This window comes from Hyla sarda (genome assembly GCF_029499605.1).
Source record: "Hyla sarda isolate aHylSar1 chromosome 1 unlocalized genomic scaffold, aHylSar1.hap1 SUPER_1_unloc_22, whole genome shotgun sequence".
Lineage (NCBI taxonomy): Eukaryota > Metazoa > Chordata > Amphibia > Anura > Hylidae > Hyla > Hyla sarda.
The window spans coordinates 290384-315150 of record NW_026607584.1 but is presented as its reverse complement, the minus strand read 5'-3'; the positions used below and the strand labels follow the sequence as shown (position 1 = coordinate 315150).

The 24767-nt window shown below is 44.2% G+C and overlaps 1 protein-coding gene across 1 annotated transcript; it reads right to left on the bottom strand.

Annotated features, from left to right (window-relative positions):
• Positions 1-2297: 2297 nt before the first annotated feature.
• Positions 2298-21907, bottom strand: LOC130298122 (zinc finger protein OZF-like). Its single transcript, XM_056551019.1, has 2 exons — positions 21770-21907; positions 2298-4071 (listed from the first exon to the last, which is right to left on the bottom strand). Exons 1-2 carry the CDS (start codon positions 21840-21842, stop codon positions 2714-2716), a joined length of 1431 nt encoding a protein of 476 aa, XP_056406994.1. The 5' UTR covers positions 21843-21907; the 3' UTR covers positions 2298-2713.
• Positions 21908-24767: the final 2860 nt, after the last annotated feature.

The following is a 24767-nucleotide window of genomic DNA, read 5'->3' as shown; positions in this document are numbered from 1 at the left end:
CCCCGGGGTGGAGTAGTGCCCGGGAGAAGGTCGATAGGACAATCATAAGGCCTGTGAGGAGGTAGAGTCTCAGCTTGTTTTTTGCAAAGAACATCCCCAAAGTCCATATAGGCCTTAGGGAGACCGGTTACTGGAGGAACCACAGAGTCACGGCAAGGGTTACTGGGAACCGGTTTTAGACAGTCCTTGGAACAAGAGGGCCCCCAACTCTTGATCTCCCCAGTGGACCAATCCAGGGTTGGGGAATGAAGTTGAAGCCAGGGAAGTCCAAGGAGAATTTCAGAAGTGCAATTGGGGAGGACCAAAAGTTCAATCCTCTCGTGATGAGATCCGATGCACATTAGAAGGGGCTCCGTGCGGAAACGTATGGTACAGTCCAATCTTTCATTGTTTACACAATTGATGTAAAGGGGTCTGGCGAGACTGGTCACTGGGATGTTGAACCTGTTGACGAGAGAGGCCAAAATAAAATTTCCTGCAGATCCAGAGTCCAAGAAGGCCATAGTAGAGAAGGAGAAGGCAGAGGCAGACATCCGCACAGGCACAGTAAGACGTGGAGAAGCAGAGTAGACATCAAGGACTGTCTCACCTTTGTGCGGAGTCAGCGTACGTTTTTCCAGGCGGGGAGGACGGATAGGACAATCCCTCAGGAAGTGTTCGGTACTAGCACAGTACAGGCAGAGATTCTCCATGCGGCGTCGTGTCCTCTCTTGAGGTGTCAGGCGAGACCGGTCGACCTGCATAGCCTCCACGGCGGGAGGCACAGGAACGGATTGCAGGGGACCAGAGGAGAGAGGAGCCGAGGAGAAGAAACGCCTCGTGCGAACAGAGTCCATATCTTGGCGGAGCTCCTGACGCCTTTCGGAAAAACGCATGTCAATGCGAGTGGCTAGGTGAATGAGTTCATGTAGATTAGCAGGGATTTCTCGTGCGGCCAGAACATCTTTAATGTTGCTGGATAGGCCTTTTTTAAAGGTCGCGCAGAGGGCCTCATTATTCCAGGATAGTTCTGAAGCAAGAGTACGGAATTGTACGGCATACTCGCCAACGGAAGAATTACCCTGGACCAGGTTCAACAGGGCAGTCTCAGCAGAAGAGGCTCGGGCAGGTTCCTCAAAGACACTTCGGATTTCCGAGAAGAAGGAGTGTACAGAGGCAGTGACGGGGTCATTGCGGTCCCAGAGCGGTGTGGCCCAAGACAGGGCTTTTCCAGACAGAAGGCTGACTACGAAAGCCACCTTAGACCTTTCAGTGGGAAACTGGTCCGACATCATCTCCAGGTGCAGGGAACATTGGGAAAGAAAGCCACGGCAAAACTTAGAGTCCCCATCAAATTTATCCGGCAAGGATAGGCGTAGACCAGAAGCGGCCACTCGCTGCGGAGGAGGTGCAGGAGCTGGCGGAGGAGATGATTGCTGAAGCTGTGGTAGTAACTGCTGTAGCATAACGGTCAGTTGAGACAGCTGTTGGCCTTGTTGCGCTATCTGTTGTGACTGCTGGGCGACCACCGTGGTGAGGTCAGCGACAACTGGCAGAGGAACTTCAGCGGGATCCATGGCCGGATCTACTGTCACGATGCCGGCTGGCAGGTAGTGGATCCTCTGTGCCGGAGAGGGATTGGCGTGGACCGTGCTAGTGGATCGGTTCTAAGTCACTACTGGTTTTCACCAGAGCCCGCCGCAAAGCGGGATGGTCTTGCTGCGGCGGTAGTGACCAGGTCGTATCCACTAGCAACGGCTCACCTCTCTGGCTGCTGAAGATAGGCGCGGTACAAGGGAGTAGACAGAAGCAAGGTCGGACGTAGCAGAAGGTCGGGGCAGGCAGCAAGGATCGTAGTCAGGGGCAACGGCAGGAGGTCTGGAACACAGGCTAGGAACACACAAGGAAACGCTTTCACTGGCACGATGGCAACAAGATCCGGCAAGGAAGTGCAGGGGAAGTGAGGTGATATAGGGAAGTGCACAGGTGATCAGACTAATTGGAACCACTGCGCCTATCAGCGGCGCAGTGGCCCTTTAAATCGCAAAGACCCGGCGCGCGCGCGCCCTAAGGAGCGGGGCCGCGCGCGCCGGGACAGGACCGACGGAGAGCGAGTCAGGTACGGGAGCCGGGGTGCGCATCGCGAGCGGGCGCTACCCGCATCGCGAATCGCATCCCGGCTGGAGGCAGTATCGCAGCGCCCCGGGTCAGTGGATCTGACCGGAGCGCTGCAGTGAGGAGAGTGTAGCGAGCGCTCAGGGGAGGAGCGGGGACCCGGAGCGCTCGGCGTAACAGGGACGCTGAGATATTGACGACTTCTCATATAGAAAAATGGATTTTAAGATTTGAGACCGAAAATAGACGTCAAGACGGGAAACGCTGGTCTAGGGTTTGTGATAAATAAAAGTATCTGCAGCGTCTTATGTTCAGAAGAGACGATCTTCAAGGGAGACGCGCGGATCCTGTCTGATGCCTTGAATTAAAGTCTCTATAATCATAATGAGAAGGGGGCGGGGACAACACTGACACGTTACATTCCCTATATACAACGTCAGGGACAATATTACATTTATTATAAGTCCAGTGTGCGGAGATGATTATAAGAATAATAAATAATATAAGAAAGAAAACTTTTATTAACAATTGGTAACAAGTTTGGAGATGCAGTATATGATATATGTATAAATGTCAGATATCCTATGTACATGGATAATATATAGATGTGTTATCTGCATCATTTACTGCTCTGAATTGGCTTCTCTCCTGTGTGAGTTCTTTGATGTACAACAAGACTTGATTTCAGAGCAAAACATTTCCCACATTCTGAACATAAAAATGGCTTCTCTCCTGTGTGAGTTCTTTGATGTCGAATAAGATGTGATTGCTGAGTAAAACATTTCCCACATTCTAAGCATGAAAATTGCTTCTCTTCTGTGTGAGTTTTTTGATGTTGAATAAGATTTGGTTTCAGAGTAAAACATTTCCCACATTCTGAACATGAAAATGGCTTGTCTCCTGTGTGAGTTTTTTGATGTACAACAAGACCGGATTTAAAAGTAAAACATTTCCCACATTCTGAACATGAATATGGCTTATCTCCTGTGTGAGTTCTTTGATGTTGAACCAAACTTGATTTTACAGTAAAACATTTCCCACATTCTGAACATGAAAATGGCTTGTCTCCTGTATGAGCTCTTTGATGTTGAACAACACTTGATTTTACAGTAAAACATTTCCCACATTCTGAACATGAAAATGGCTTCTCTCCTGTGTGAGCTCTTTGATGTTGAACAAGACTTGATTTTACAGTAAAACATTTCCCACATTCTGAGCATGAAAATGGCTTCTCTTCTGTGTGAGTTCTTTGATGTTTAATAAAATTTGGTTTCAGAGTAAAACATTTCCCACATTCTGAACATGAAAATGGCTTGTCTCCTGTGTGAGCGCTTTGATGTTGAACAAGACTTGATTTTAAAGTAAAACATTTCCCACATTCTGAACATGAAAATGGCTTCTCTCCTGTGTGAGTTCTTTGATGTTGAATAAGATGTGATTTCCGAGTAAAACATTTTCCACATTCTGAGCATGAAAATGGCTTCTCTTCTGTGTGAGTTCTTTGATGTTGAATAAGATGTGATTTCCTAGTAAAACATTTTCCACATTCTGAGCATGAAATTGGCTTCTCTCCTGTGTGAGTTCTTTGATGTACAACAAGACCGGATTTAAAAGGAAAACATTTCCCACATTCTGAGCATGAAAATAGCTTCTCTCCTGTGTGATTTCTTTGATGTACAACAAGACGTGATTTAAAAGGAAAACATTTCCCACATTCTGAGCATGAATATGGTTTCTTTCCTGTATGAGCTCGTTGATGTCCAACATCCCTTCTGTGACCGTTTTTTTGCTGAACATCCTGTGATGAATGAGAAGACAGGACCTGTATATAAGGATGAGATGACAGATCTTGGCTGTGAAGGGCTGAGGGTGTATCTGGGATAATGGAATGTTCTTCATATGTATCTTGTGTGATATCATCATCTGCTTTATAATCTGAAGATATAAGATTCTCCTCTGATCTCCTGGTACAAGAATCTGCCAAGAATAAAACAGATTTTATCAGTATTAACCCTTAACATCCCAGGATATTTAAGCTTTTGTGTTTTTCTTTTTTTTCCCTCCTCTCCTCCCAGCCTAAACTCTTTTCTTTTCCCATCTACACTGGGTTTAAGAGCTTGTTTTTGTGGGACCGATCTTACACTGTATTGCACCACCAATGATTCTCACCAAACGTAGCTTTAGGCTTCTTTTATTGTAGCAGGTGAACAAACAAGTGCAAACTCACATGCAGAGAGCGACGTCCGTTTCACACAATACTGTGCTTCTTCTGCTACAACCGGCTACAATAAAAGAAGCCTAAAGCTACATTTGGTGAGTTGCCGTCTACTTTCTTTTCTTCCATTGAAGTATACTACGGTTGTGTTGACTTTGGTACGCTGAGCACCACCACAGGCTACCATAAGTGACCTAGAACTCGGCACAGGACTTTTGCAACACTCCACAGCAATTACAGTAGTGCCAGTTGGAACTTTCTTTGTACATATTTATAAAGAACGCAGAAGGAAAAGGAAAAAAAGTACAATAAAACACCACAATAAAAAACCAAAGGGTGGGATGTATGGGAGTTGTCGTGGAGACTTCCAGAAAAGGAATTATGGGCGAGTATAATTCACCATTTCCCCCCACGTCTCCACAACAGCACCCATGAGAAATACCAAAGAATTTATTAGTGAGGGACTATAGCACTGAGAACTTTACGTCCAAAGGCCATATCCTCAGAAGACAAAATGTGAACTCTATAATGTCTGGAAAAAGTATTAAGTTTTTTCCAAGTGGCAGCTTTGCAAATCTGTTCTACAGAAGCTCCTGCTCTCTCTGCCCATGATGAGGAAATTGCTCTAGTAGAATGGGCCTTCAATTGTATAGGAGGGGCTTTACCTCGGGCCACATAAGCCTCTGAAATTGAGGTCTTAATCCATCTGGCTATAGAACTCCTAGAGGCTTTCTTGCCTCTATTAGGGCCAGCAAACTGAATAAACAGATTATCATCCTTCCTCCACTGACTAGTTCTTTCAATGTAAAGGAGAACAGCTCTTCTAAAATCCAAGAGACTATATGATTTTTCTAAGTCATTTTTTGGATTTGAACAGAAGGATGGAACCACAATATCCTGTGATCTATGAAAGGTAGAGACAACTTTAGGAAGGAAGTTAGGATAAAGCTTAAAAATGATTTTGTCATCCAAAATTCTGATATAAGGCTCCCGGATAGAAAGAGCCTGAATTTCACCTACTCTCCTAGCTGTAGTGATGGCAATTAAAAATATAGTTTTCAGAGTCAAACATTTTTCAGAAATAGAATCCAGAGGCTCAAAGGGATCCAGAGGAAGAGCCGCTAGAACTGTATTTAAATTCCACTGAGGACAGATATTTAAAGTCTTAGGTCTGAGTCTGCTGGACGCTTTAATAAATCTTGAAATCCACATGTTATCAGCCAATTTTACATGATAGAGAGCACTGAGAGCAGAAACCTGTACTTTGAGGGAACTAGGGGAAAGACCTAAATCAAATCCCTGCTGAAGGAAGTCTAGAATTTTTGGAATCACCGGAGTGTTGATAGAAAAAGAATCTCCACACAAAGAAATAAACTTCTTCCAAGTTTTAGCATAGATTCTAGAGGTAGTATCTTTATGGCTAGATAGAAGTGTATTTACTACCTTTTCAGGGAAACCTTCCTTCAGCAGAATGGACTTTTCAATTTCCATGCTGTCAAGCTGAGGTTTTTCATCTGACGATGAAAGGGCAGATGGGATCCTCTATACTTAGAGTTTTTAGTCGAGAAAACCAGCTTTTCTTTGGCCAGTATGGGGCTACTAGGATTAGAATGCAATGGCAGTTCATTCGTTTTTGAAGGACCCGAGATATCAGAGGTAGGGGAGGAAATGCATATCCCATACTGAATGTCCAATCCTGAGCCAAAGCATCTACTGCTAGAGGAGAGTCTTTTGGATTTAAGGAATAGAATAGATCCATCTTGTGATTTATCCTGGTTGCAAACAGATCTATTTGAGGAACCCCCCATCTCTCCATAATCATACTGAACATCCACGGGGCTAGAGACCATTCCCCCTGGTCTAATATATGTTTGCTCAGGAAGTCCGCCTCTAAGTTCCAGATCCCTCTGAGATGGATTGCTGATATCGAAAGTACTTTGTTTTCTGCCCAATAAAATATTTGATGAGAAATTGATTGAAGAGCTGTATGTCTTGGACCCCCCTGACATCTTATAAAGGCCACTGCAGTCATGTTGTCCGAGTAAATGAGGATATGGCGATTCTTGCAGTTTTCCTCCAGTTCTTGGAGTGTCATCCATATTGCCAGTAGCTCTCTGAAGTTGGAAGACTTCCTTGCTGTCTGAGGATCCCACTTTTCTTGGACTACTCGAATCTCTGAGTGAGCACCCATTCCCCTGCACTGGCATCTGTTGTTATGAGTAACTGGTTTGTCTGGAACCAACCTACTCCCTTCTCTAATTTTTTCTTAGATGGCTTTTTACTTGAGAGGGAATTATCACTCTTTTGTCTAAAGACTTCTGAGACTTGTCCCAAATGGCTAGAATCCACTTTTGTAGAGGCCTGGAGTGAAACTGAGCCCAAGCTAAAGATTGGATACATGATGTCATATGACGCAGAGTGGACATTGCCGTCCTGATTGTACAAAAGTGGAAGGATAGGAACCGGGACACTAATGCCTGCAGTAATACCCTCTTGGAATCCAGAAGAAAGGAGGTCTGAATCCTTGAATCCAAGAGGGTACCCAGGAATATCTTCCTCTGACTGGGAATAAGATCTGATTTGTCCACATTTAGAATCCAGCCCAACTTCTGGAGAACAAGAATAGTTCTTTGTAAATGAATGTCGTCTAGATAAGGAATAATTAGAATAGACTCTTTCCTGAGAAGGGCAACCACCTCTGCCAAGACCTTGATGAAAATTCAAGGCGCAGATGACAGGCCGAATGGGAGACAGACAAACTGAAAGTGGCGGACACTGGACCCCCACTGGATGGCAAATCGCAAAATTTTTTGGGAATTTGAATGGATAGGAATATGGTAATAAGCATCTCGAAGATCGATTGTCGCCATCACCGTCCCATTCTTTATCAACTGAACTGCAGATTTTACAGATTCAATCTTGAATTTTTTGTAAACCACAAATTTTTTGGACTCTGACTAGTAACAACGTATCTCGGAGGGGGAGGTGATGACAACTTGATCCCCCCTCTGGCCTGGCGTCATTGTTTAGGGTTGGAAGAGGACTGACCGGGGTTAGTGAAGATATTTCTACCCCTATTCCTGTAAGACCACCATCCTGTTTTCCCTTTACCTCCTCTGAAAGATTGGTCTGACTGGGAAAAAATACGAAAAGGAGATTTCATAGGTTGGACCTTATCTAAGGATAGTCCTTTTTTCTTGTCTGCTGCTTTTTCCAATATAGAATCCAGCTCTGGACCAAATAAAAAAATGTCATGGAAAGGAAGGGATCAGAGTTTACTTTTTGAAGTCATGTCTCCCGACCAAGATTTTAGCCACAGTACACGCCTAGTGGTATTGGACAAAACAGCAGTATGAGAAGCAAGTTTTACCGATTCTGCAGAGGCATCTGATAAAAAATTAGATGCCATTTTGAGCAGAGGCAAGGATTCCAAAATTTGGTCTTTATGGGTATCAGACTGGTGGTATTCCAGTTGGTCTAACCAAACTCCTAAAGTTCTGTCCACACAGGTAGAGGCCTTAACAGTGAAGAAGCAGCTTCCCAGTTCTTTGTAAGCAAACTCTCTGCCTTTTTATCCATGGGATCCTTAAGTTGTGTAGCATCCTCGAAAGGCAGAGAGGTACGCTTTGCTACCTTAGCAACCGAGACGTCTACTAATGGTATCGTGTCCCAGGTAGTAGAGTCTGCGTCATCAAAGGGATATCACCTTTTTAGACCCCCTAGGAATAATAGCATTCTTTTCTGGCTTTGCCCATTCATCCTTAATAATTTTATGTAAATTCGCATGAACAGGGAACGTACAGGATTTCCTGTCTCCTAGGCCTCCAAAAAGCTCATCCTGGATAGACTTAGTCTCCTGAACTTCCTCTAAATTCAAGGTAGTACGAAAGGACTTAATTAAGGATTCGATATAGTCAGAATTCAAAGAAGAATCTTCCTCTTCATGAGGATTTTCCACATATTCTCCATTCTGGAGATACACTTTCTTCAGAATCCGAAAAGGATACAGTTTTGGTCTTTTTTTACAGCTGAGACATGAACCATAGTAGATGCCACAGGGGTAATAGGTGTAAAAGAAGCCAATGCAGAGTGAATCTCTGAATGAATCATGGAGTTAATTTCTTGCATGAGTGTGGGAGAATCATCTTTAACCGCTGATGCCATGCATGCTTTACACAGAAGTTTATAAGCAGATTAAGGAAACTCTTTATAGCACATTACACATTTTTTTTGGTTTTGATTTTTTTGATTTAACAGAAGAACCTGCAGAATCCTTGTCTCCTTGCAATTAGAAGGAAGAGAAGGATAAAACACCACGCAAACGAAGATAGGCCAGGGAGAACCCATAGGCCCTCAGTATTCACTGATCCTTGGACCGCTGGAGGATCTGGAATCTTTGTAGGCGAGCTCATGATGCAGCCTTGTAATAACAAACGCTGGAATCAGGTAGAGCAGCTTCCATCTGGGAGAGGGGCTTCTTATAGGAAAAAAGCCGGTCTCCAGATTCAAATTCCGCGACCTATGGCGGCTGGAAGTGACGTCAGACACCATCGTTCCGGCTGGAAGGAGATTCTGCAGACTGCTCATCGGGACTTTTAAACAAGGAAGCGCTCGCGTGAGGCAAAGCCCTGGACACAATAAGAGCAGAGTCCGCTGCAAGAACGCCGCCAGCACCTGCAGTGCTCCCGCAGAGTTTTCTCTGCTCCATACTCCCGGAGTGGACCCACAGCACGGACCGGACCTATGGGAGAGAACAAGACAGGGGGTGTGCTGTGCCAGCACCCCGAGTCTGCAAGGCCCCAGTAAGGACCTTCCAATTTTTTTCATGCAGGAGAGAAGACCCCCCTGCACCTCTCAGCTCCTTCCCTGACAGGGACAGGAAAAAACACTGGTGTGGAGAGGAAGGGGTGGGGAATTTAACCTCTCAGTGTTTTTCCTGTCCCAATCAGGAGGAGGAGATAATCTCATGGGTGCTGTCGTGGAGACGTGGGGGGAAAAGTGCACTGCATAAAAATGGAAGCCCACAAAATGATGTATTTTTTTTTTGTTGGGTGGTAAAATGATCTATCTACTTTCCACCACTACCTACCTACACCGTCTACCTACCAATGCTATCTACCTACCGCCATTATCTGCCTTCATACTGGCATTATCTACACTATTTAGGGCACTGAGGGTAGGAAAGAATTGGGAAATGTGCTGGAAACGTGCGGCGCCTAACGTGTTTCTCTGGCAGATTCTGTGGGGATGAAAAGGAAAGAGAACGACTTCAGGAAGACGCCCCCTGTGATTCACCACATGTAACTGCACTGTAATCACTTATATGGTCTGCAGCGCCTGTATAGAGCTGGGGGCACTGTATGGGGGATATTGGTCTGTGTACAGGGGTTTTATTCAGTATCAGTATGGCAGTATTATCCCGTCATTATATGGTGGTAATGGTGGTGGTCATGATGTGGTGCAATTATTCATCCCTTTTATTCCTTTATCACGACAAAATCCTGATGTCCCGATCAGCTGAGAGGACGGTGGGAGGGCCCTTACCTGCCTCCTCGTCGTCTGATCAGTGTTCTATTGCTCCAAGCCTGAAGCAGCAGAGCACTGATAACAATGATCAATGTTATGGCATAGCACTGATCAGTATATACAATCAGAGGATTGCAGGTAATAGTCCCCTATGGGGGCTAAAAAAAAAGTGTCAAATAAAAAGAAAAAGTTAATAAATGTGTATAAGCCCCTCCCCTAATAAAAGTTTGAATCCCCATTTCCATTTTTTTTAAATAAATGTAATTTAAAAAAAATATACAAAACAAAACGTGGTACCGCCACGTGCATAAATGGCCGAACTATTTAAATATAAGGTTGGCCAAACTGCACGGTCGATGGTGTACACGTAAAAAAATACCAAAGTTCAAAATTGTGCATTTTTGGTCACTTCATATACTATAAAAATATTAATGAAATGCAACAAAAAAAGTCCCATCAAAACAGAAATGGTACCGATAAAAACTACAGACCACGGCGCAAAAAATGACCCTCATACAGACGCGTATACGTAAAAATATGAAGTTATGGAGCTCAGAAGAGGACAATTTTAAACATATTAATGTTGGTGCATGAATTTTTTAAAGTAGTAAAATAAAATAAAACCTATATAACTTGTGTATTCTTGTAACCGTCTGGACCTACAGAATAAAGATAAGGTGTTAATTTTACCGAAAAATGCACTGTGTAAAAACTAAAGCCCTAGAAAGAGGCAAATTGGCGTGTTTTTTTTTTTTATTTCCCCCCCACAAAATTTTTTTTTTGTTTCGCCGCAGATTATGTTATAAAATAATTGATGTCATTACAAAGTACGATTGGTGACGCAAAAAACAACAAGCCTCATATGGGTCTGTAGGTGCAAAAGTGAACGCATTATGATTTTTAGAAGGTCATAAGGAAAAAAGCAAAAGTGCAAAAAACAAAAACTTCCTGTGGAGCATACAGCAGCTGATAAGTACTGGAATGATTAAGATTTTATAAAAGAAGTCATTTACAAATCTGTATAATTTTATGGCACCAGATGATTAAAAAAAAAAAAAATTTCCACTGGAGTACCCCTTTAACCCCTTAACCCTTTAAGGACCCAGCCATTTTACACCTCAGGACCCGGCCATTTTTTGCAATTCTGACCACTGTCACTTTAAACATTAATAACTCTGAAATGCTTTTAGTTATCATTCTGATTCCGAGATTGTTTTTTCGTGACATATTCTACTTTAACTTAGTGGTAAAATTTTGTGGTATCTTGCATCCTTTCTTGGTGAAAAATCCCAACATTTTATGAAAAATTTGAAAATTTTGCATTTTTTTTAACTTTGAAGCTCTCTGCTTGTAAGGAAAATGGATATTCCAAATAATTTTTTTTTTTATTCACATATACAATATGTCCACTTTATATTTGCATCATAAAATTTACGTGTTTTTACTTTTGGAAGTCACCAGAGGGCTTCAAAGTTCAGCAGCAATTTTCCAATTTTTCACAAAATTTCCAAACTCACAATTTTTCATGGACCAGTTCAGGTTTGAAGTGGATTTGAAGGGTCTTCATATTAGAAATACCCCACAAATGACCCCATTATAAAAACTGCACCCCCAGAGTATTCAAAATGACATTCAGTCCGCGTTTTAACCCTTTAGGTGTTTCACAGGAATAACAGCAAAGTGAAGGAGAAAATGTATACTTATATTTGTAGACCAATTTCTCTCGAGTAAGCACATACCTCATAAGTCTATGTAAAGTGTTCGCCGGGCGCAGTAGAGGGCTCAGAAGCGAAGGAGCGACAAGGGGATTTTGGAGAGTACGTTTTTTTGAAATGGTTTTTGGGAGGCATGTTGCATTTAGGAAGCCCCTATGGTGCCAGAACAGCAAAAATCCCCCACATGGCATACCATTTTGGAAACTAGACCCCTTGAGGTACGTAACAAGGAATAAAGTGAGCCTTAATACCCAACAGGGGTTTCACGACTTTTGCATATGTAAAAAAATAAAAATAAAATTTCACTAAAATGTGTGTTTCCCCCCAAATTTCACATTTTTGCAAGGGTTAATAGCAGAAAATACCCCCCAAACATTGTAACCCCATCTCTTCTGAGTATGAAGGTACCCCATAAGTTGACCTGAGGTGTACTATGGGTGAACTACAATGCTCAGAAGAGAAGGAGTCATATTTGGCTTTTTGAGAGCAAATTTTGCTCGGGGGCATGTCGCATTTAGGAAGCCCCTATGGTGCCAGGACAGCAAAAAAAAAAACACATGGCATACCATTTTGGAAACTAGACCCCTTGTGGAACGTAACAAGAAATAAAGTGAGCCTTAATACCCCACAGGGGTTTCACGACTTTTGCATACGTAAAAAAAAATAAAAAAAAATCACTAAAATGTGTGTTTCCCCCCAAATTTCACATTTTTGCAAGGGTTAATAGCAGAAAATACCCCCCAAAATTTGTAACCACATCTCTTCTGATTATGGAGGTACCCCATAAGTTGACCTGAAGTGCACTACGGGCGAACTACAATGCTCAGAAGAGAAGGAGTCATATTTGGCTTTTTGAGAGCAAATTTTGCTCGGGGGGCATGTGGCATTTAGGAAGCCCCTATGGTGCCAGGACAGCAAAATAACCCCCACATGGCATACCATTTTGGAAACTAGACCCCTTGAGGAACGTAACAAGGCATAAAATGAGCATTTACCCCCCACTGGTGTCTGTCATATCTTTGGAACAGTGGGCTGTACAACATTTTTAATTTGCACAGCCCACTGTTCCAAAGATCTGTCAGACACCTGTGGGGTGTAAATTCTCACTGCACCCCTCATTACATTCCGTGAGGGGTGTAGTTTCCGAAATGGGGTCACATGTGGGGTTTTGTTTTTTTTGCGTTTGTCAAAACCGCTGTAACAATCAGCCACCCCTGTGCAAATCACCTCAAATGTACATGGCGCACTCTCCCTTCTGGGCCTTGTTGTGCGCCCCCAGAGCACTTTGCGCTCACATATGGGGTATCTCGGTACTCGGGAGAAATTGTGTTACAAATTTTGTGGCGCTTTTTTCCCCTTTACCTCTTGTCAAAATGAAAAGTATAGGGCAACACCAGCATGTTAGTGTAAAAAGTTTATTTTTTTACACTAACATGCTGGTGTAGACCCCAACTTCACCTTTTCATAAGGGGTGAAAGGAGAAAAAGCCCCCCAAGATTTGTTAGTCAATTTCTCCCGAGTACGGCGATACCCCATATGTGACCCTAAACTGTTGCCTTGAAATACGACAGGGCTCCAAAGTGAGAGAGCGCCATGCGCATTTGAGGCCTGAATTAGGGATTTGCATAGGGGTGGACATAGGGGTATTCTACGCCAGCGATTCCCAAACAGGGTGCCTCCAGCTGTTGCAAAACTCCCAGCATGCCTGGACAGTCAACGGCTGTCTGGCAATACCGGGAGTTGTTGTTTTGCAACAGCTGGAGGCTCCATTTTGGAAACCGTGGCGTACCAGGCGTTTTTCATTTTTATTGGGGAGGGGCGGGGGGCTGTGTAGGGGTATGCGTATATGTCGTGTTTTTTACTTTTTATTTTGTGTTAGTGTAGTGGTGTGTAGTGTTTTTAGGGTACAGTCACACGGGCGGGGGTTACAGCGAGTTTGAGCTGCCGCGCAAAATTTGCTGCATCGCAAACTTGCAGCCTGATACTCACTGTAAGCCCCCTGCCCATGTGAATGTACCCTGTACATTCACAGGGGGGGGGGGGGGGGACCTCCAGCTGTTGCAAAACTACTACTCCCAGCATGCCTGAGAATGTTTGGGAGTTGTGGTTTTGCAACAGCTGGAGGCACACGGGTTGGGAAACACTGAGTTAGGAAACAATGTTTCCCAACCAGTGTGCCTCCAGCTGTTGCAAAACCACAACTCCCAAACATTCTCAGGCATGCTGGGAGTAGTAGTTTGGCAACATCTTTAGAGCCAGATGTTGCCGAACTACAACTCCCAGCATGCTTGGAGTTGTAGTTTTGCAACATCTGGAGGACTACAGTTTGCAGACCACTAATACAGTGGTTCCCAATCTGTGCCCTTCCAGATGTTGCAAAACTAGAACTCCCAGTATGCCAAAACTGTCCAGGCATGCTGGGAGTTGTAGTTCTGCAATATCTGAAGGGCCAGATGTTACAGAACTACAACTCCCAGCATGCCTGGAGAGTAAGGGCATGCTGAGGATGTGTAGTTTTGCAACATCTGGAAGGGCACAGTGGTCTCCAAACTGTGGACCTCCAGATGTTGCAAAACTGCAACTCCCAGCATGCCCAGACGCCAAGGGCTGTCTGGGCATGCTGGGAGTTGTAGTTTACAGGGTCCTATTACAGCAATGCATGTCGCTTTACGGCGACGTGCATTGCTGTAAAGGGCCCGACCGCGGCTGAAGATCTACTCACCTGTCGCCGCTGCCAGGATCCGGGTCTTCAGGGACGAGGTAAGTACCGGGGCCGGTCCCCAGCACTCCCCCGTCCCCCGCCGCATCCTCCGGTCTTCCTCCCGTCCTCTCCGGACTTCAAGGGGCCGGGCAGGACGGGAGGAAGTAACCGCCCCCCCTCCTGCGATTGGTCGGTTAACTAACCAACAGATCGCAGGGTATAGGAGGAGGTGGCAGGCTTGCCACCTCGCTCCGATACTTCAGCATGGTCCTGGCTGTCTGCGACAGCCGGGATCATGCGAAATTACCGGGCGGTCGGGTCCCAGAGACCCGATCAGCCCGGTATCGCCGCAGATCGCAAGGGCGATTTCCCTTGCGATTTGCGGCGATCACCGACATGGGGGGCCTACATGGCCCCCCTTGGCGTTTGCCCTGGATGCCTGCTGAAGGATTTCAGCAGGCATCCAGTTCCGATCTCTGCCCGGCGAGCGGCAGGGACCGGAAAAGGCCATGACGTATGCATACGTCATGGGTCCTGAAGAGGTTAAGGACCGAGCCCTTTTTCACCTTAAGGACCGGAGCGTTTTTTGCAATTCTGACCACTGTCACTTTAAACATTAATAACTCTGATGCTTTTAGTTATCATTCTGATTCCGAGATTGTTTTTTCGTGACATATTCTACTTTAACTTAGTGGTAAAATTTTGTGGTATCTTGCATCCTTTCTTGGTGAAAAATCCCAAAATTTGATGAAAAAAATGAAAATTTTGCATTTTTCTAACTTTGAAGCTCTCTGCTTGTAAGGAAAATGGATATTCAAAATAAATTTTTTTTTGGTTCACATATCCAATATGTCTACTTTATGTTTGCATCATAAAATTTATGAGTTTTTACTTTTGGAAGACACCAGAGGGCTTCAAAGTTCAGCAGCAATTTTACATTTTTTCACAAAATTTTCAAACTCGCAATTTTTCATGGACCAGTTCAGGTTTGAAGTGGATTTGAAGGGTCTTCATATTAGAAATACCCCATAAAAGACCCCATTATAAAAACTACACCCCCTAAAGTATTCAAAATGACATTCAGTAAGTGTTTTAACCCTTTAGGTGTTTCACAGGAATAGCAGCAAAGTGAAGGAGAAAATTCAAAATCTTCATTTTTTACATTCGCATGTTCTTGTAGACCCAATTTTTGAATTTTTACAAGGGGTAAAAAGGAGAAAATTTTTACTTGTATTTGAAACCCAATTTCTCTCGAGTAAGGACATACCTCATATGTCTATGTAAAGTGTTCAGTGGGCGCAGTAGAGGGCTCAGAAGGGAAGGAGCGACAAATGGTTTTTGGGGGGCATGTCACCTTTAGGAAGCCCCTATGGTGCCAGGACAGCAAAAAAAAAAAAAAAAACATGGCATACCATTTTGGAAACTAGACCCCTCAGGGAACGTAACAAGGGGTAAAATGAACCTTAATACCCTACAGGTGTTTCACGACTTTTGCATATGTAAAAAAAATATTTTTTTTTTACCTAAAATGCTTGGTTTCCCCAAAATTTTACATTTTTAAAAAGGGTAATAGCAGAAAATACCCCCCAAAATTTGAAACCCAATTTCTCCCGATTCAGAAAACACCCCATATGGGGGTGAAAATTGCTCTGCTGGCGCACTACAGGTCTCACAAGAGAAGGAGTCACATTTGGCTTTTTGAAAGCAAATTTTGCTCTGGGGGCATGCCGCATTTAGGAAGCCCCTATGGTGCCAGAACAGCAAAAAAAAAAACACATGGCATACCATTTTGGAAACTAGACCCCTCGGGGAACGTAACAAGGGGTTAAGTGAACCTTTATACCCCACATGTGTTTCATGACTTTTGTATATGTAAAATTTTTTTTATTTTTTTACCTAAAATGCTTGTTTTCCCAAAAATTTTACATTTTTAAAAAGGGTAATAGCAGAAAATACCCCCCAAAATTTGAAGCCCAATTTCTCCCGAGTACGGCGATACCCCATATGTGACCCTAAACTGTTGCCTTGAAATACGACAGGGCTCCAAAGTGAGAGCGCCATGCGCATTTGAGGCCTAAATTAGGGACTTGCATAGGGGTGGACATAGGGGTATTCTATACCAGTGATTCCCAAACAGGGGGCCTCCAGCTGTTGTAAAACTCCCAGCATGCCTAGACAGTCAGTGGCTATCTGGCAATACTGGTAGTTGTTTTGCAACAGCTGGAGGCTCCGTTCTGGAAACAGTGGCGTACCAGACGTTTTTCATTTTTATTGGGGAGGGGGGCTGTGTAGGGGTATGTGTATATGTAGTGTTTTTTACTTTTTATTTTGTGTTAGTGTAGTGTTTTTAGGGTACAGTCACACGGGCGGGGGTTCACATTAGTTACTCGCTGGCAGCTTGAGCTGCAGCAGAAAATTTGCCGCAGCTCAAACTTGCAGCCGGATACTTACTGTAATCCTCCGCCCATGTGAGTGTACCCTGTACGTTCACATTGGGGGGGGGGGGGGGGGAACATCCAGCTGTTGCAAAACTACAACTCCCAGCATGTACGGTCTATCAGTGCATGCTGGGAGTTGTAGTTTTGCAACCGCTGGAGGCTCCGTTTTGGAAACAGTGGCGTACCAGACGTTTTTCATTTTTATTGGGGAGGGGGGGCTGTGTAGGGGTATGTGTATATGTAGTGTTTTTTACTTTTTATTTTATTTTGTGTTAGTGTAGTGTAGTGTTTTTAGGGTACAGTCACACGGGCGGGGGTTCACAGTAGTTTCTCGCTGGCAGTTTGAGCAGCGGCAGAAAATTTGCCACAGCTCAAACTTGCAGCCAGATACTTACTGTAATCCTCCGCCCATGTGAGTGTACCCTGTACATTCACATTGGGGGGGGGGGGGACATCCAGCTGTTGCAAAACTACAACTCCCAGCATGTACGGTCTATCAGTGCATGCTGGGAGTTGTAGTTTTGCAACAGCTGGAGACACACAGGTTGTGAAACACCGAGTTTGGTAACTCAGCTGTTGCAAAAGCTACAACCCCCAGCATGTACGGACAGCGGAAGGGCATGCTGGGTCTTGTAGTTATGCAACAGCCGGAGGCATACTACATTGGCTGAAGATGCTGGGGATTGTAGTTATGCAACAGCTGGAGACACACTGGTTTGCTACTTAACTCAGTGTGCCTTCAGCTGTTGCAAAACTACAACTCTCAGCAGTCACCGACAACCAACGGGCATGCTGGGAGTTGTAGTTATGCAACCACCAGATGCAACACTACAACTCCCAGCATGCACTTTAGCTGATTGTGCAAGCTGGGAGTTGTAGTTATACAACAGCTGAAGGTACACTTTTCCATAGAAAGAATGTGCCTCCAGCTGTTGCAAAACTACAAATCCCAGCATGCCCATAAGGGCATGTTGGGAGTTGTGGTGGTCTGCCTCCTGCTGTTGCATAACTACAGCTCCCAGCATGCCCTTTTTGCATGCTGGGAGCTGTTGCTAAGCAACAGCAGGAGGCTGTCACTCACCTCCTGCTGCTGCTCCACGATGCCGCCACACACGTCAGTCCCTCGCCGTCGCTCCTGGGGCCCCGATCCCAACAGGGACGCCAGGGATCGGGGTCTGCAGCACCCGGGGTGCACGTCCCGCACCCGCTCACGTCCTCTGGAAGAGGGGCGGAGCGGGTTGCGGGAGTGACACCCGCAGCAGGCGCCCTGATTGGTCGGCCGGTAATCCGGCCGACGAATCAGGGCGATCGTGAGGTGGCACCAGTGCCACCTCACCCCTGCAGGCTCTGGCTGTTCGGGGCCTTCTCTGACGGCCCCGATCATCCAATAATTCCGGGTCATCGGGTCACTGGAGACCCGATTAATTCGGAATCCGCCACAGATCGCTGGACTGAATTGTCCAGCGATCTGCGGCAATCGCCGACATGGGGGGACATAATGACCCCCCTGGGCGATATGCCGCAATGCCTGCTGAACGATTTCAGCAGGCATCCGGCTCCGGCTCCCCTCCGGCTAGCGGCGGGGGCCGGAAATGCTCAGGGCGTATCCATACGCCCTCGGTCCTTAAGGACTTGGAAACGGGGGCGTATGGATACGCCCTATGTCCTTAAGGGGTTAAGGTGAAAATGGGCTTAACTCCTTAAGGACTCAGTGTTTTTCCGTTCTTGCACTTTAGTTTTTTTTCTCCTCACCTTTTAAAAATCATACCCCTTTCAATTTTGCACCTACAGACCCATATGAGGCCTTGTTTTTTTGCGCCACCAATTGTACTTTGTAATTACATCAATCATTTTACAAAAAATCTATAGTGAAACCAAGAAAAAAAATATTTGTGGGACAAATTTTTTTTTTAAAAACGCCATTTTGTAAATTTTGGGGGCTTCCGTTTCTAGGTAGTACATTTTTCAGTTAAAATGACACCTTTTGTTTATTCTGTAGGTCCATACGATTAAAATGATCCCCTACTTATATAGGTTTGATTTTGTCATACTTCTGGAAAAAATCCTAACTTCATGAATGAAAATTTATATGTTTAACCCCTTAAGGACTCAGGGTTTTTCAGTTTTTGCACTTTTGTTTTTTCCTCCTTACCTTTAAAAAATCATAACCCTTTAAATTTTCCACCTAAAAATCCATATTATGGCTTATTTTTTGCGTCGCCAATTCTACTTTGCAGTGACATTAGTCATTTTACCAAAAAATGCACGGCGAAACGGAAAAAAAAATCATTGTGCGATAAAATCGAAGAAAAAACGCCATTTTGTAACTTTTGGGGGCTTCCGTTTCTACGCAGTGCATATTTCGGTAAAAATGACACCTTCTCTTTATTCTGTAGGTCCATACGGTTAAAATGATACCCTACTTATATAGGTTTGATTTTGTCGGACTTCTGGAAAAAATCATAACTACATGCAGGAAAATTTATACGTTTAAAAATGTCATCTTCTGACCCCTATAACTTTTTTATTTTTCCAAGTAAGGGCGGTATGAGGACTCATTTTTTGCGCCGTGATCTGAAGTTTTTATCGGTATGATTTTTGTTTTGATCAGACTTTTTGATCACTTTTTATTCATTTTTTAATGGTATAAAAAGTGACCAAAAATGCGCTTTTTTGACTTTGGAATTTTTTTCACGTACGCCATTGACCGTGCGGTTTAATTAATGATATATTTTTATAGTTCGGACATTTACGCACGCGGTACGATACCATATATGTTTATTTTTATTTTTTTTTACACTGTTTTATTTTTTTTATGGGAAAAGGGGGGTGATTCAAACTTTTATTAGGGAAGGGGTTAAATGACCTTTATTAACACTTTTTTTTTTGCAGCGTTATAGGTCCCATAGGGACCTATAACACTGCACACACTGATCTCTTATACTGATCATTGTTATCCCATAGGGACCTATAACACTGCACACACTGATCTCTTATACTGATCATTATTATCCCATAGGGACCTATAACACTGCACACACTGATCTCTTATACTGATCATTGTTATCCCATAGGGACCTATAACACTGCACACACTGATCTCTTATACTGATCATTGTTATCCCATAGGGACCTATAACACTGCACACACTGATCTCTCCCATAGGGACCTATAACACTGCACACACTGATCTCTTATACTGATCATTATTATCCCATAGGGACCTATAACACTGCACACACTGATCTCTTGCACAGATCACAGGTGTGTATTAACACGCCTGTGATCAGAGTTATCGGCGCTTGACTGCTCCTGCCTGGATCTCAGGCACGGAGCAGTCATTCGCCGATCGGACACCGAGGAGGCAGATAAGGTCCCTCCCGGTGTCCTGTAAGCTGTTCGGGACGCCGCAATTTCACCGCGGCAGTCCCGAACAGCCCGACTAAGCCGGGTCACTTTCACTTTAGAAACGGCGGTCAAAGCTTCTAAAGTGTTAATACCGCACATTGCCGCGATCGGCGATGTGAGGTATTAGCCGCGGGTCCCGGCCGTTGACGAGTGCCGGGACCGTCGCGATATGATGCGGGATTGCGGCGGGATTGCGGCGTAAATATACGTCCTGCGTCGTTAAGGGGTTAAAATTGTCATCTTCTGACCCCTATAACTTTTTTATTTTTCTGTGTACGGGGCGCTATGAGGGTAATTTTTTGTGCCCTGATCTGAAGTTTTTATCGGTACTAATATTGTTTTGATCTCACTTTTTGATCGCTTTTTATAATTTTTTTAGGGTATAAAAAGTGACCAAAAATACGCTATTTTGGAATTTTTTTTTACGTCTTCGCCATTGACTGTGCGGTATAATTAACGATATATTTTCATAGTTCGGACATTTACACACGCGGCAATACCACATGTTTGTATTTATTTTTCTTTGCATTTTTGTTTGCAAATGGGAAAAGGGGTGTGAACAGTGTTATCGTTGCTCCACTGCTCCTGTCTGTTTCTCAGGCATGGAGCAATAGAGCAACGATCGGACGCCGAGGAGGCAGGTGGGGACCCTCCGCATCCTCACAGCTGATCAGGACACCACGGTTTCATCACGGTGTCTCCGATCAGCCTGACTGAGCTGCCAGGAAGCATTTTTTAAAATTTTAGATGCAGCAATCAACTTTAATCGCCGCATCTAAAGGGTTAATACCGGGCATCACCGCAATCAGTGATGTCCGGTATTAGCCACCAGTCCCGGTCGTTGCTAGGTGCTGGGCCCAACACGCGTGACCCCGCTTTATAACACAGGAGCGGGCGGATCCTGCATCCTTAAAAGGTTAAGGTGATAGTGGTCTGAGTACAGGTGTTTTATTCAGTATCAGTACGGTAGTATTATCCCGTCTCTATATGTAGTAATGGTAGTGGTCATGGTGCGGTGTAATTGTGGAGGCATTGGAGGTGAGGGGGGCATGGGAGGTGAGGGAGGGATGGTGGGGCATGAAAGGCAGGGCGACAATCTGATAGAAGGCCTCCTCAAGGGGTCCCAAAATGGTGGTCTCTCTCTCTCTCTGAACCTAGTGTAAATTAGGATAATGAAAGACAAAAGCTCCTCGAGATCTCTGACCACAATCTCATCTTGTATAATATCAGAGAGTCCACGAGAGAACGTGTCCACCAGCGCTTCCTTATCCCAGCACACTTCTGCTGCTACAATACACAACTCTATTGAATTCTTGGCCACAGTTCTCGTCCCCTGTTACATGGACATGAGCTGCTCTGCCGCAGAGGGAGAACGGACAGGGAGATTAAAGGGGTACTCCACTGCACCAGTGGTCAGAACATTTAGTTCCAAATGCTGGGTGTGGGCTGCGGGGGTCATAATGTCACACTATGCCCCCTCAGTGCAAGTCTATGGGAGCGGGTGTGATGGCCTCGTACACATAGGGATATTTCTTCTCCATATTCCAGCTGTAGTATCACATTAGTTTGCATTTTGGCTGAATAGAAGAATATACAGCAAGAGACAGGACAAAGAGATTAAAGAATTCTACACAATTACTACAGTCTCTATATTAAGTTGTTACTACTCACATGGGTGGTTACTTGTAGGAATGTCCTCCTTATACTGCTCATCACCGCTCACATCTGTCTCTTCTTCCTTCATATCAGTAGCATTAATATTATCCAGATCTTTTCCTGTATGAATGTCCTCCTTATACTGCTCATCACCGCTCACATCTGTCTCTTCTTCTTCCTTTATGTCTGTAGCATTAATATTGTTTAGCTCTTTCCCTGTAGGAATGTTGTCCTTACACTCCTCTTCACTGCTCACATCTGTCTTTTCCTCTTCCTTTATGTCTGTAGCATTAATATAGATCAGATCTTTCTCTGTGGGAATGTCCTCCTTACACTGCTCATCACCACTCACATCTGTCTCTTCTTCTTCCTTTATGTCTGTAGCATTAATATTGATCAGATTTTTCCCTGCAGGAATGTCCTCCTTATACTGCTCATTACCGCTCACATCAGTCTCTTCTTCTTCCTTTATGTCTGTAGCATTAATATAGATCAGATCTTTCCCTGTAGTAATGTCCTCCATATTCTGTTCATCAAGAGGACGGGGACACCTCTCTGGTGCTGTTCTCTTACTGGATCTGACTGTAGGGAACACATACAGAGACTGAATTCATTCTTTACATACAAATAATGAGAGGACGTGTGTATATAGTCATGTCTATTACCTGGTGATGTGAGGGGCTGCTGATCCTCCATCATGACCTGATCCTTGTACTGATCCTTGTGTCCTTCTACATACTCCCACTCCTCCATGGAGAAATAGACCGCCACGTCCTGACACCTTATAGGAACCTGTATTGTGAATAAACATTTAATTCTATACAATTCCAGGATGTTATATGGAGACATTTGAGGGGATATTCCTGCACATGATTTATCTTCTTGCTCTCGGATGATGAGGTGAATACTTGTTGGGGCAGATCCTCTATATTATGGTCACATGTCCCCAACTGACCGCAAGTCTGATGATCCAGCTGTCAGTTCAGGTCATTATACCCAAAGCGCCCGTCCCATGGAGTGTAAGGAGTTAAGTGATATTTCATAGTATCACTGCTCCCCTCCCCCGGGATTATATAGATGGCTGCTTACTGTCTGGCCCCTAAGGATAGAATTGGCAGTGCTGTGCGCCACTTAACCCTAGCTAGACTGGATGCTCTTATCCCAGCGAGTAGAAGGGACAATAAGCAGCTATCTGTATAGTGTGTGGCCCCAAAAAAGATAAGTGGCAATGCATCACCACCATTTAACTCCTTCATGGCTGACTGGGCAGGAGGTATATAATGTACAGCCATGGGCCCAGCTCCGGAGCAGGAGACGCATCAAATCTGGCATATCTTCTGCTCCTGTGCAGGAAACCCCTTTCAGAGCAGGGACTCCTGTCATTAAAGTGATAAGATTTGGAGGGGAGGGAGGCTGCTGCCAGTCTATGAAGCACAGTCAGGAGTTCAGCACAATTCATAGTCCCTAGGACCTACCTGCTATCAGCATCTGGGACTCATTGCTAATGCCGGACATCACCAATGCCAAAAATCTATTTCCGGTAGCTCAGTGGAGCTGATAAGGACCCCCACAGTGAAATAGCGGGGTCCTGGTCAGCTGAGAGAGCGGGTGGAGGTCCCTAACCTCACTCCACGCTGTCTGAACGACGCTCCGATCCTGCAGGCAGCCTCAGCATCACAGCATTGATCAGTGTATGTAATCTATAGATTCCATGTAATAGTCTACTACAGGGACTAAAAAACTGGGAATAAGGTAAAAAGAACATTAACTTAATGTGAATAAGCCCCTCCCCTAATATACTATTAATCTTCCCCGTTTACCAATTATTTTTAAATAAAATAATGTACACAAAAATTAATCTAAACTTATGTGTAACCGCACGGTCAATGGCGTAAACGTAAAAAAATACAACTTCATGGTCCAAAAGAAAAGTCTTAAAAAGCGATAAAAAAGTCTCATCAAAACTAAAGTGGTTCCGATAAAAATTACAGATCACGGCGCAAAAAATGACTTTCATACATCCCCGTATACATTATAATAAGAGAGTTATAGGGGACAAGGTAGGACAATCTGATACATACTCATTATTGTACAAAAAGTTAGAATTTTTTATATTTTAAAAGTATTAAAATAAAACCTATATAAATCATTTATCATTGTAATCGTTTGGCCCTAAAGAATAAAGAGAATTATTACCGAAATGTGCACTGCGTCCAAACAGAAGACCCAAAAAAAAATTTTAAATTGCTTTTTTTTTCTATTTCACCCCACAAATAAAAATTTTTGTCCCTTGTTGTAGATTTTGCAGTAAAATGAGTGATGTCATTACAAAGTACAAATCTGTGGTGAAAAAAACAACAAGAACAAGAAGCCTCATATGGGTTTGTAAAGAGGAAATTGCAATCATTATGGCTATAAGAAGGCGAGGAGAAAAACATTAAAAAGATAAATCACTGTGTCCTTAAGGGGTTAAAACTCAAAACTACCGGGTTCTGAAGGGGTTAATAGTACAAAAAAACCATCTAACAGCAACATGTGACCACACACATACCTCCACCTGCAGAGCTGTACAGGAGCCGTGTGCTTACAGGACCTGCGATGAAGTAACAGTCATGTGATCAATCGGGACTCTGCTGTCACATGACCATTCTCACAGGTCCTTAACTCATAATCCCGTCTATCCTGCACGGCTGACCTACGCCCACTCCTGTCACATGATCCTCCCCACAGGTCCTTCAGCCACACTCACATCTTTACTGCTAAACTTTGCCCCCAAATGTACTGGTCACATGATTGTGACATCATCACAGGTCCTACACCTCCAGCATGTAGCAGATACAGAGCAGGTCCTGGTGGGGCAGTCACTGCTGTTGTGTTGTGTGTGGAGATCTCTCAGAGCAGCAGCCCCTGATCATGTGACTCCTCCTCCTCCATGTGACTGATCACATGACGGTGACATCATCGCAGGTCCTGTAAGCACACGGCTCCTCTATAGATACAGGTATGTGTGTGC